The sequence below is a fragment of the Eretmochelys imbricata genome, chromosome 9, assembly GCF_965152235.1.
Source record: "Eretmochelys imbricata isolate rEreImb1 chromosome 9, rEreImb1.hap1, whole genome shotgun sequence".
Lineage (NCBI taxonomy): Eukaryota > Metazoa > Chordata > Testudines > Cheloniidae > Eretmochelys > Eretmochelys imbricata.
The window spans coordinates 59,127,308-59,138,774 of NC_135580.1; the positions used below are offsets into that span (position 1 = coordinate 59,127,308).

The 11,467-nt window shown below is 48.2% G+C and overlaps 1 protein-coding gene across 1 annotated transcript; it reads left to right on the forward strand.

Moving 5' to 3' along the window:
- The first annotated feature begins 963 nt into the window (after positions 1-963).
- On the forward strand, positions 964-10,987 carry RPS4X (ribosomal protein S4 X-linked). The gene is made up of 7 exons (XM_077825976.1): positions 964-1,005; positions 1,592-1,669; positions 2,263-2,443; positions 3,601-3,698; positions 6,433-6,604; positions 8,631-8,788; positions 10,820-10,987. Exons 1-7 carry the CDS (start codon positions 1,003-1,005, stop codon positions 10,919-10,921), a joined length of 792 nt encoding a protein of 263 aa, XP_077682102.1. The 5' UTR covers positions 964-1,002; the 3' UTR covers positions 10,922-10,987.
- The last annotated feature ends 480 nt before the right edge of the window (positions 10,988-11,467 follow it).

Sequence of the window (11,467 nt, forward strand, 5' to 3'; positions counted from 1 at the left end):
CAAGTCCTCCTTTTCTTTTTGCGGATACAGACTAACACGGCTGCTACTCTGAAACCCTTAGGAACAGCATCTTCAGCACCCCCACTGCCTACACCTGACCGTTGTGTTTTCCCTAAAAATTGAAAAGAATTATAAATACAGCCTCCCCGGGAAAGCACAATACCGTCTGCCACTCATGGCGCTCCCAGTCCGAGCCAGGGCACAGACCACCTACTCCAGGTGAGGCGCAAGGGAGGACTGTACCCCTCCCCATGGTGAGTGCTCCCTGGGTGTCCTCCATCCCTCCTGCAGGCCAGCATGGCAACCGCGCTCTGGCTCTGCCCCTGCAAGTGAATGAGGCGCTGGCTATGCCCCTCCCCAGCACAGGACGGAGGCAGTGGGGCGGCCAAGGTTGGGAAGGGGCTGGGACCCCGCTCCCAGCAGCACCTTCAGTAGCTGCCCGCTCGGCTGTGGCTCCCAGCGCCCCCCGGCAGGCTGACTGGCACACTCGCCCAGCTCCAGCCCCACTCGCTGGGCGGCCACCCACCTGCACCCAGAGCCTGGCTGCCCACAGGGGAGCTCTATGGATGAACTTTGAACCCACTTTTAACTTTTAGGCGCCCCTAGAACGCCGGCACCCCAGGCACCTGCCTACAGTGCTAATCGGAACCCCCACCCTGCCTAGGGAGAGGAGACACCCTGATCTACAGCAAAATAACCCCTCTCCCTGGGGACTGTCTCTGGGGGCTGCCGGGACTGGCCCTGTTGGGGCTTGGAGGAAGGTAGTTGCCCAACAGCCCACGGGAGACTCCCCAACCCACGCTGCGCCCGCATGTCAGCCCGGGGCTCTCTGCGGCAGCTTGGAGTCCGGCGGCGCGGCCGCACTGAAGCCTCCCCGCCGGCAGAGGGCGCTATCCGGCGCTCGCGCTTAGCCAGGCTTGTCCTAGCCAGGCCGCGGTCCAGCCGGCCGGATATCCGTGGCTAGGCGGAAGTGGGCGGCCCTTTCCTCGGCAGAGCGCAGCCATGGTGAGTACGCGGCCCGGTCTCCGGCCCCGCCATCCGTCTCCATCCGTCGCCTGCCGCGGCCCCGCCGCCGCCTCCCGGCCGGGGCGAGGGAGCCCCGCCGTATGGGGCCGGGGGGAGCCGGGCCTGAGCCGCGCCCCGGCCCCAGCCCCAGAGATCCCCGCGGGGCCGAGCCGGGCCTCAAGGCGGGAGGGAGGAATAGCGGCTTCCCCGAGCTCCTGCTGCGGCTGGCGCCGCCCGGCCGCCGAGGGGCCCGGGGAGTGGGGAGGACGGGCCCGAGCAGCTGGCGTGGCTCCGGCGCGCACGCGGCGTTAAGGGAGCTCGTAGGGAAGCAGGCCGGGTGCGCGCAGGGTAACGCGGCGAGGGGTGTGCGCGGTATTGCACGGGAGCTTTAATCCGTGCAGTCTCGCAGCTACTGAGGCGGCCAATTCAGAAGGGGGGTTGTGGGTGGTAACATGCGGAGGATGATACCGGGGTACGTTTCTGCCTCAGAGCTCCCCAGTCTCTGTTAACAGCACCATAGGTTCTTAGGAACACCTGCCTAGTGAGCAGCTTAGTAGTGTCTTAATCCGTCTTTTTCCTGCCCAAGGCTCGCGGTCCCAAGAAGCACCTGAAGCGTGTAGCAGCTCCAAAGCACTGGATGCTGGATAAATTGACAGGAGTGTTTGTAAGTATCCCTTTGTGAATTCTGCACCTCAAAATCAAAACAAAAATACCGGTTTCACAGCTGGAATATTTGTTTCCTTTTAATCTGCCTGTATTTGGTTTAGTAGGTGATTGGGAGCTTCTGTGAGGTTTCAGCCGTGTTGCTTCCACAAATCCTTGGCATAATTTGCCCACTGGTGGCAAGTAAGAAAATTCTCTTGGTTGGTGACCACTTGCTTAACTTGGCAAGGGTTATTCAGGGAGACTTAGAGTGGAGTTTGCAAGAGATGGAGGCCATTTACATTTGTGGGATGTATTAGTACAGTTATTGCCTTGGCTTGTCACAGAATAACTCAAATGTTTAGACCCAGGGCGTGTTGTTGAGTATGCCCCTACTGCAGCTGTCTCTGGCAGATAAGGAGCAAGGCTGTCTGTGAGCCAGTGGGATCCAAACTTTATGAAGTTGTGAAGAAATCATAAGTCTAACCTAGTATTTATTGGGCACTTGCTATTTCTGTTTTGGAAGATGGGCTTTGCTGTTTGCTCATGTCATTGAACAACTGGCAGAAACTTAATTTTTCTTCTGCTTTTCTTTTTTTTTCTTCTGTTCTGTAGGCTCCCCGTCCATCAACAGGTCCTCACAAATTGAGGGAATGCCTTCCACTCATCATTTTCCTTAGGAACAGACTCAAGTATGCCTTGACAGGAGATGAGGTCAAGAAGATCTGCATGCAGAGGTTCATCAAGATTGATGGCAAAGTCCGCACTGACATCACCTATCCTGCTGGCTTCATGGGTGAGTGGAGACAAATCCGGGGAGAGGTGGTGAGGATTGGGGCAAATGCTCAGCTGCTTAAACTGTTGCATGGCCAAAAAATGAGCCTTTCATCACCATGCTGTGAAAGCCAGTGTTTGATCTTGGGGGTTACCCAACTGGATGGGGTGGCTGTTGCTGTGCAGCGCGGGTCACGTTGGTTAATGTTTTAAGTGCACATGTAACCAGAGGCCATAATTGGCCAAAACCAGCAATTGGTGCATTATTGACACACTTGCTCCTGATTCTGACAGTGAAGGTAGTTTCTGTGAACCTCAACATATTAATCTGAAGAGAGCAGCTAGCTGACTGTTCAGAACTGTTGGCTTGTGTTCCCAGTTGAACAAATTGCATAAAACTGCCCTTTTCTGAGCATGCTTGGGCTGATGCTGTGATTTGTGCTAAGAAATGTTATCACTGGCACATTTGCTGTTGCTACTTGGCAGTTTGGTCAAACAGAAAAGAAACCAAGTATAAGTAGTGAGATTCTTTTTATTATACCCAGTAAAGTCCAGTATTTTGTGAGGCTTGCAGTTGTATTGGGAAACCACTTCCAAACCATGTTGTTAGCCTTGCGTAATCATTGGACTCTGGCCATACTGGGTCAGACCAAAGGTTCATCCGGTCCAGTATCCTGTCTACCAACAGTGGCCAATGCGAGGTGCCCCCAGAGGGAGTGAACCTAACAGGTAATGATCAAGTGATCTCTCTCCTGCCATCCATCTCCACCCTCTGACAAACAGAGGCTAGGGACACTATTCTTTACCCAGTAGTTGCTCTGATTTAGTTTTAAATTGCGTACCGCCACTAGTATTAGCAACAAATATTTGCAACCCCTGAGTGGTCCTTTGCACCTGGAACTACTTTCCAACTTATCTGAGCTGAGTCTTGCGTAGCCCACTCTTCTAATTGTAGTCACTTGCCGCATAGGCTGGTAGCAATTTAGGAGTGAGGGCTTATGTCAACATGGCTGACCCACTGTACAGAGTTTTTATATATTCCATGGTGCTGTATAAATGAGAACTCCTCACTGATGATGGAACCTCTAGTGTGAATGCTACTGAACGGGGTAGCTTTCAAGCTATGATAAAGGCCTAAGAACCTGGAAATTCCTAATGAATGTATTTGTTTGAAACCAGATGTCATCAGCATTGAGAAGACAGGTGAGCACTTCCGTCTGGTATACGACACCAAGGGTCGTTTTGCAGTTCACCGCATCACAGCTGAAGAAGCCAAGGTGAGCCCCTCTCTCTGGCAGTGTTTGGGAATGTTTTGTTTGCTTTGGAACTTGGTGCAGCCAGTGGAGTGGCTGGGTTTTGCTGCACGTATCAAAACTGCCGTGTGCATGAATCTAAAAGTTGGTGTCAGTCCTACTGCCTTGAGAGAGAATCTGGGCCATTCTGTGTACTAGGTGCAGTCTACATGGGATTAAAGGGGAAATGGTGAGGGCTTACGTAGTCTCCATACACAGAAGGGTGCAGCTGGCTGTCAGAATGTGGAGCTCTGTTTAAAACTTGTTTTATTACCTTGCTGTAAGCCTTCCCTGGAGCCGTTTCAGTGGGGTGCATGTGCAGCTGTTCATTGGGGTGTTTACAAAGTGCTTGTTGAAGCAGCAGAGTGCAAGTGGTCAAAATACAGTGGACTACAAGATTAGCTGTATTCCTTCTCTGTGCTAAAGTGAATCACTTTAGATGACATTAACTATCTGTTTCTTCACTGAAGACCTGAGGGCAAACATTCTCTTCAGTGCACTCCCAAATCGTTGTGCAGTGTGCTAGTCTCCCTGCATCTATGTTCAAACTAGCCCCTTCCTTCCAGAAGGCTCTAAGATGATGCTTTAGGCCAGGGGTGGTGAATATCTGGGCTGCCAGATGCTTTTCAAGGGAACCCAAAATCTTTTTATTTACTACTTGTTGTTGGACTTTTTTTTTAATTTTCTCTGGAGTCAGGTCCTCAACTATATCTTGACAAGAAATTTGGACCTTGACAAAAAAAATAATTGACTATCCCTCCTTTAGGCCTTGTCTAAGCTAAAAACTTGAAGTAGTTTAACAAATTGCTTTTAAATAACTGGTTAATCTGATGAAACCTCCAAATATAGATTACTGTGACTTTTTAATCAGTTTAGTTTAAATTTGAGTACAGGTCTAGTACAGACAAAGCCTTATTTTTACCAAATGCCCAAGGCAGAATTTTCTGGGTGCAGTAACTATTAAACCTGCCTGTAAGTTCCTTTGCTTTAAACAAACAATTATACACTGTCTGATCAAGTTCTAAGACTTGATCCCTGTTTTGCAACAGTAAAAATTGGAATTAATTGCTCAAGAGGCCTGTGTCAATATTCCGTATCTGGTGGTGCGTGAATTGTCACTTATTTTGGGAGGTTGGTATCTGTGGAAGAAATGGCCATTGGGTTGGGTCCTGGTCACTGGAGTAATCTCAAACTCACTAGTGATTTTATCTGTCTTTAAATTGGAAGCCGCAAGGATGTCTGAAAACTGCTGGCCTTATTTGTATGCAAAATTGGCTCTTGATGGACGGCATAGAGCACAGGAAGGATAGTGCGAGCTGTAAAACAGAATTACTATTAACTGGATACAACTCAGCAAAGCTTCTCAAATTCAAATATGAAGTCAAAACCTTTGTACCAACTTACGGACAGACACTAAAATAATGGTTCTCCAACTCTTACATCCGAGAACTTACCTCAGTGTGGCTGTTTTTGTGATTACATGATGAGGTCCTGGCTTGCTTAAACGTTTTTTGTTTAGAAAACAACAAACATTTTTACTCGTAACTGCCAGCCCTGTGGTTTGGCTGGGTTAGTTCTGCCATACATGTGATCTCACTAGTAAACACCATAGGCCAAATCACTTCCTCAGCGACACTTGTTCCTTTCCCTTTGTTGCCATATCATGTTGCACTGGTGTCCCTGGTGGAATAATTTGGTCTACAAAAGTGTCTCCTGTTGGTGGTACATGAGCAGGAAAGGTCTCAACTTGACTCCCAGATCCCAGGGGGAGATTTTAGGGCTGGTAGAGGAAAACCTCATTTTACTTGTAAACTCAGCAGTTTAGCTCTAAGGAGGGACAATGGACACACATTCACTGTGCTGTTTTTGGATATACTTCTGAGCAGAACCATGCTAAAATCTCTTCGTGGACACCTCTCGTCCCAATCTAGATCTTTTTGGAGCACTTGGGTTATCTAGAAAGTAAAATTAGGGTAGCGTTAAGAGAAGGTGAAAATAAACTTGCTTTGTAGCAGTGGGGATGGGTATGTACAGTACTCAATGCCTGACTGCTGTAATCTCCAGGCTACGCTGCAGTTTGATTCTCTCCTGTATTTGCTGCCCTCTCAGTTACGTTGTGACTCTCAAATTTGGTCACTGTTACATTTACACCACAGAGACATGAAGTAGCTATGTAGGGATCAGAGGTTAGAAAGCCATGAGACCACATGAAAGGGTTTTGGCAACTGCTCTTGGTCATGGGCCACAGTCTTGCGACCAACACTAGAAGCAAAAATCTGGAAATCAGTTTCTCTTCTACTTGTCTGCCAGGTTCACAGTTCCCTTTGTAAGAGGCCTTCCTCTGGTGTCGGGAAGCACAGAACTCCAATCTGAAAAGACTCAAGTGCAGTGTAATTTGTGTTAAAAAATGAACTTGGCCTCAAGCCATGTCTTTTGTTACTGAGCTGGGATGTCAGTGGACACCCAAGGCCAGCAGTGAGACAGTCATGGTGGAAGTACTGGAGATGAGGGAGAGTTGCTCCCTTTAACAGCCTCTTAGTAGGACACTTTGCTCTGGAGTGGAGCTTGGCCGCTGCCCTCGGCACATGGCTTATCGAGCAGTGCTGATACTATTTGTGCAGAGGTGGTACTTCATATGTTGTACCTAGGTCCTGTCCTGAACCATATAAGCTGTCGGTCTAGTCTGCTTGCATTCATTGCTGTTGGCTTGTGTTCACAGTACAAGCTGTGCAAGGTGAGGAAGATATTTGTGGGCACTAAAGGAATCCCTCACCTGGTGACCCATGATGCCCGTACCATCCGCTACCCAGATCCCCTCATCAAGGTGAATGACACTATCCAAATTGACCTTGAGACTGGCAAGATCACAGACTTCATCAAGTTTGACACAGGTATGTCCCTCCATCTCCTCCTGCACTCAGCTCTCTCCAAAATAGGAGAACAGGGGTTCGGCTAAATGGGGTTATAGGATCCCCCCTTCAAAGGGAAGAAGCCATTAAGCTGAGCCCCACTGTCTGTGGGATCCAGTTTCATTAGATGCGCACAGAGTGGGCTTGGCGGTGCCAGAGCAGTTTCACAGTGCCATGTCCAAGTGTAACAGCAATACTGACTTCCTAGGTTTAGATCACTGTGCGCTATAACTGCTGGGAAACTTACAGAGTGAAAATTGGCACAGATCTAACATGCAGGCAGCAGCACCTGGGGTATATCACTTTGCCATTTGGGAATAAAATAGGCAACTCCCTTGGGCTAACTGTTGCCTATTGTAAGGTGAGCATTTGATTCCAGGCATGGGATGGAATAGGAGTGGTAGGATAATTTCTAGATTTCACTGCTTCTTCCTTGTGATACTCCAGATATAAGCTCTCCCAGTGCATGTTGTTTATGATGTCTGGTGCTGTTTCAAATGAGGCACTTCTCTGAAATGTGGATTGCCAAAGACTGTCTTAAGGCAGGTCTGCATTTGAAACGCTGCATCGGCACAGATATAGCGCTGTCTGCACTGGTGCATAGGTTGGTGTAACTAACTGCATTGCAGAGGGGTGTGGATTATACTTACAGGACGATGTAGTTATACTGAAGTAATTTTGTAGTGTAGACCAAGGCCAAATCTTAATTTCTCTTTCTCAGTAGGGTCTTCTCCACAGGCAGCGTAGGGGTTCGTGTTTCCAGGGCTGCTCTATAATGCTGGAGCGGGACTAGCAGAGGTCTGTTCCCCCAAGGAGAGAAGGTGGTTCTCTAGTTGTCCTGGCAGAGGAGGTGCCCTCTGTGTGTGACCTGGGAGAGGAGTGGAGACTCTTCCTGGCTTTAGTCAGACTGAGTGCACAGAGGCTTGAGTGCGGGAAGTGGAAGAGCCCCAATGCCTGCACTTGAATTGCACTTTTTGGTTGTAGACTGTTCTGCCCCCCTGCCCCCCCCCTCCCAAAAAAAAAAAAAAAAAGGCAGCACGATGTTTCCTCTTCCCTTGCCCAAACCGGAAGGGATGCCGCATCAACTGTGTGTGTTCCCTGCTGCAAACCCAAATGCATCACTGCTGTTGGGATAATCCCTTGCCCTGGTGTTGCATTTGTGTCTGTTACGGAGGGGCTGACAGTAACCCATTCACGTGACATCTTGTGCCGTGCTAAGGCAGTAACACGTGCAACGTTGTTGTGCAGTTATATGTAAATTCTTCTAAATGTGTGATGCACGTTTGACGTGCCACATCTCAACTTCAGTATTGATCAAGGCAGGAGCTAAAAGAAAGCCCTGATTTCTTTAACTGATTTCTTCATGTTGATCATCAGTTCCAGTAGGACAGTGCTGTTGGGGTTGGAGAAACCTGAGTCATAGAAGTGAAACGCTTGGTCTCAAAAATAACACACTTGGAAAGAAACATTCCTTGTCTTGTCTTGATGGTCTCTAAATCGTGATGGTGCTGTGAGGGGCCCTCTGTATAGTGCAGTCCTTCGGATAGGAGGAGTGATATTATGACCAGTAGGAATAAAACTGAGCGGATGAAATATGACTGCACTGGAATAAAGCAGTGAACACCAGCTTCTCACTGCAACTGTTCACATTTGGTGTAAACTTAAACAGCTGCAGCTAGTGCCTCTGTCCATGGACTTGCATGGCCTGAGGTGGCCTCCCTTGTTGGACAGTCAGCCTGATTGTAGTAGGTCATCGGGTGCCAACACAACTAATCGGACCATGTGCCTTGTCTGGTCTTGTCTTTGTAGCATCTTAGTGTGACTGGTAGGGTTTCTGCTTGACCTCTGTACCAGGGCATTACCTTATTGCATCAGCATCAGACCAGACAATTGGTGCCCCATCTCTAGCAGTGGTCCACACAGGATACAAATGATCGTGTACATTGTCATAAAGGGCTTGGGGTTGATTCAGGTTTAGAGACTCACTAATGGCCTTCCTTCCATTTAGGTAACCTGTGTATGGTGACTGGTGGTGCTAACTTGGGCCGTATTGGTGTGATCACTAACCGGGAGAGACACCCAGGCTCGTTCGATGTGGTGCATGTGAAGGATGCCAATGGCAACAGCTTTGCCACCAGGCTCTCTAACATTTTTGTTATTGGCAAAGTAAGTGTGAGCTAATAGAACTTGTATTGCTTTCCTTCCCCGTGGCGTGGCTTGTGCTGAAGAGCCCCCTGCTGAATATATGTCTCACTTAGAGGGAATGGGTAAACAAAGCGCTAACTGCAAGAGAGACAGATGTGTTCCCAAGCTAGTTCTGAGCTTGTTCTGTCTGAAGCTGCTGCTCCAACTGCTGTCTGTAGCAAAAGTTAAACATTGGCTGGGGCTGCCATCTGGCTTCACCCCATGTGTTCCCAACCTCCTACAGGCTGTGGCCTGTTCACATGGCTGCCCCCACACCCACGTTAGTTGTAATGCAAACCTTTTTGACCAAAACAGTCAAATTGCTTCATGAATGTACAGAAACCACTGTGCGCCTAATTGAAAAGTGGTGACCTCAGGGCACTGACTGTGAACCATAAGCTGAGCACGTCCACTCATGCAGGCCGTTTTCCCATGAACGTGTCCTTATGCTGTGGAACTTGAGAGCAGATTGTGGCTTCTGATCAGCTAGCAGAAGTCACTCTACAAAGCAACAAGGTGCTGTGCTGTGCTAATGGAAATCCACCTGCTCTTTACCGTGTTGACCAGAAGGGACCCTGTGATGATCTAGCTCGCTCTCCAATGTAACGCACACAGGCCATAGAACTGCCCTGAAATAATTCCCTGTTTGAGCTACAGCAGATCATTTTAAAAACATCCAGTTTTGACTTAAACCACCACTGATGGCAAAGCCACCGCACCCCCAATGGTTCCAATGGTTAATTACTCTCATGGGGTCCCGTACTGAAAGAGGTGACTGTTCGAGGCCTGAGACTGAAGTGGGGTGCCCTCAGTAAGGCTGCAAAGGGGTCACAGGTGCAGTTACCCCAGGTACAGTGACTAGGTGGAGGACTAGTTGTGAACTGCCCCTTTAGTGGGTATTAAGTCATTAAAGGCTCCTGACCAAACAGCAAGCATTAGGAGCACCATCTCTGCTTATTGAATATTTTAAAAATAATTACATACAAGCAACTCATCATTTTTACTTCCAGTAGCAAGGAAAAGGAACAGATATTAGAATGTGCTTTGGACAAATTAGCCCAGCCATTAAGGGTCTGATTCTGCAAAGTGCTAAATGCCTTCAGCTCCCACTGATCTCGGTGGGAGAGGATGCCTGCCACTTACAGGCTTGGACCATAAGAAAAAATATATATTTTAAATTGGGGCACTTTGCACCAATGCCACAGTACATGATGGGTAACAAATTCCTGCAGCGATGTTGCCTTTATGTTGTCAAAGAGCTATCTAGGAAAGCGGCAGGGATTCGGCTGCTGTTGCAAAATTCAGAGACCAAATGTGTCCCTGCTGTTACCCCACTGACCTATGGGACACCAGGCTGAATTTAGGCATGTGCCTAACCATGAGTTCTGTCACTCAGTAAACTCTGTGTGGCTATACTGTTCAGTGGTGCTTGTTATGCCCTGCATGTAGGGGAAATGTTCCACTTGATCCTGTAATCTGTGTGTGAAATCTGCTGTGGGTTTGACTGAGGAGCTGGAACTAGGGCATGCACTGGCAGAGCAGCTGACTACCTGGACATTTCAGGTTTAACTTTACTTTGATCCCCATGATGGATTTCTTAGGAAAGACTTACGGTCTTGTCTAAACAAGGTTTTTTAAAACAGTTGAGTTAAACTGGTACAAATCTCTGTGTGGCTGCTCTTGTTTTGCTTTGAAGCATTTATTTCAGAGTAGCTTGAATCTGTTCCTAATAGACTTAAGATAAACTGAAATGAGTCTCCATGTAGCCTTTTGCACCTGTTTTAACTAAATCTGTTTTAAATCCAACTTTAACACAAAGTTGCACCACTGAATTTAACAAGGCCTTAGAAGCTGCTGCCAAGAGAGCAGAATTTACTTCTCGAGAGGGAGGTTCTCCTCGGCATGGAATAACAAGGGGAGGGAAAGGGGGGTGTAGTCTGGTGTTGGAGAAAGCACCGATACTATGAAGGTTGCTTAATTGTACTGTGTTGTGATTCTCTCCTCTTGCTTTAGGGTAACAAGCCATGGATCTCCCTGCCCCGTGGAAAGGGAATCCGTCTGACCATTGCTGAAGAGAGAGACAAGAGACTGGCAGCCAAACAGAGCAGCAGTTAAACCCTCAAAAGTGGACAAACAGCAGGCCATTTCCTTTGTCAAATAAAATTGTTAGCAACTATAAAACACTGGCTTTTTCCCCACCCTCTGAACACCAGTTCTTGCAGTCCTATGGCTCTGATAAGCTGGCAGTGTACTGCAGGCTACCAAATCACAGGACTCTGGTCACTCTTAAATACTAGGTCACGTAAAAGGAAGTTGTGGGCTACTAAATTGTCCCTTTTTTAAAAACAAACAGATTTGAATGTAAAGTGGCGGGGCGAGGGGGACTCCTTGTTACTGGGGTCTTATGAAGACGGGCCAATTGTGAGAAGGCTTCTTCACAAAGCCACAGCCCTCTAATGCTTTTCCCCTTAGAGCAAGGGCTCTCAAACTGGGGGTTGTGACCCCTCTGGGTCATGAGGTTATGGGGGGGGCGGGGAGTCGTGAGCTCTCAGCCTCAACCTCCAAACCTTGCTTCACCTGCAGCATTTATAATAGTGTGAAATATTAAAAAGTGTTTTTAATTTATAAGGGGGGTGTTGCACTCAGAGGCTTGCAGTGTGA

Excerpts from the sequence above, each read along its gene's own strand:
- RPS4X (XM_077825976.1), top strand. Across the intron at positions 2,444-3,600 it reads CTATCCTGCTGGCTTCATGG|ATGTCATCAGCATTGAGAAG; the intron begins GTGAGTGGAGAC and ends GTTTGAAACCAG. Across the intron at positions 3,699-6,432 it reads TCACAGCTGAAGAAGCCAAG|TACAAGCTGTGCAAGGTGAG; the intron begins GTGAGCCCCTCT and ends TTGTGTTCACAG.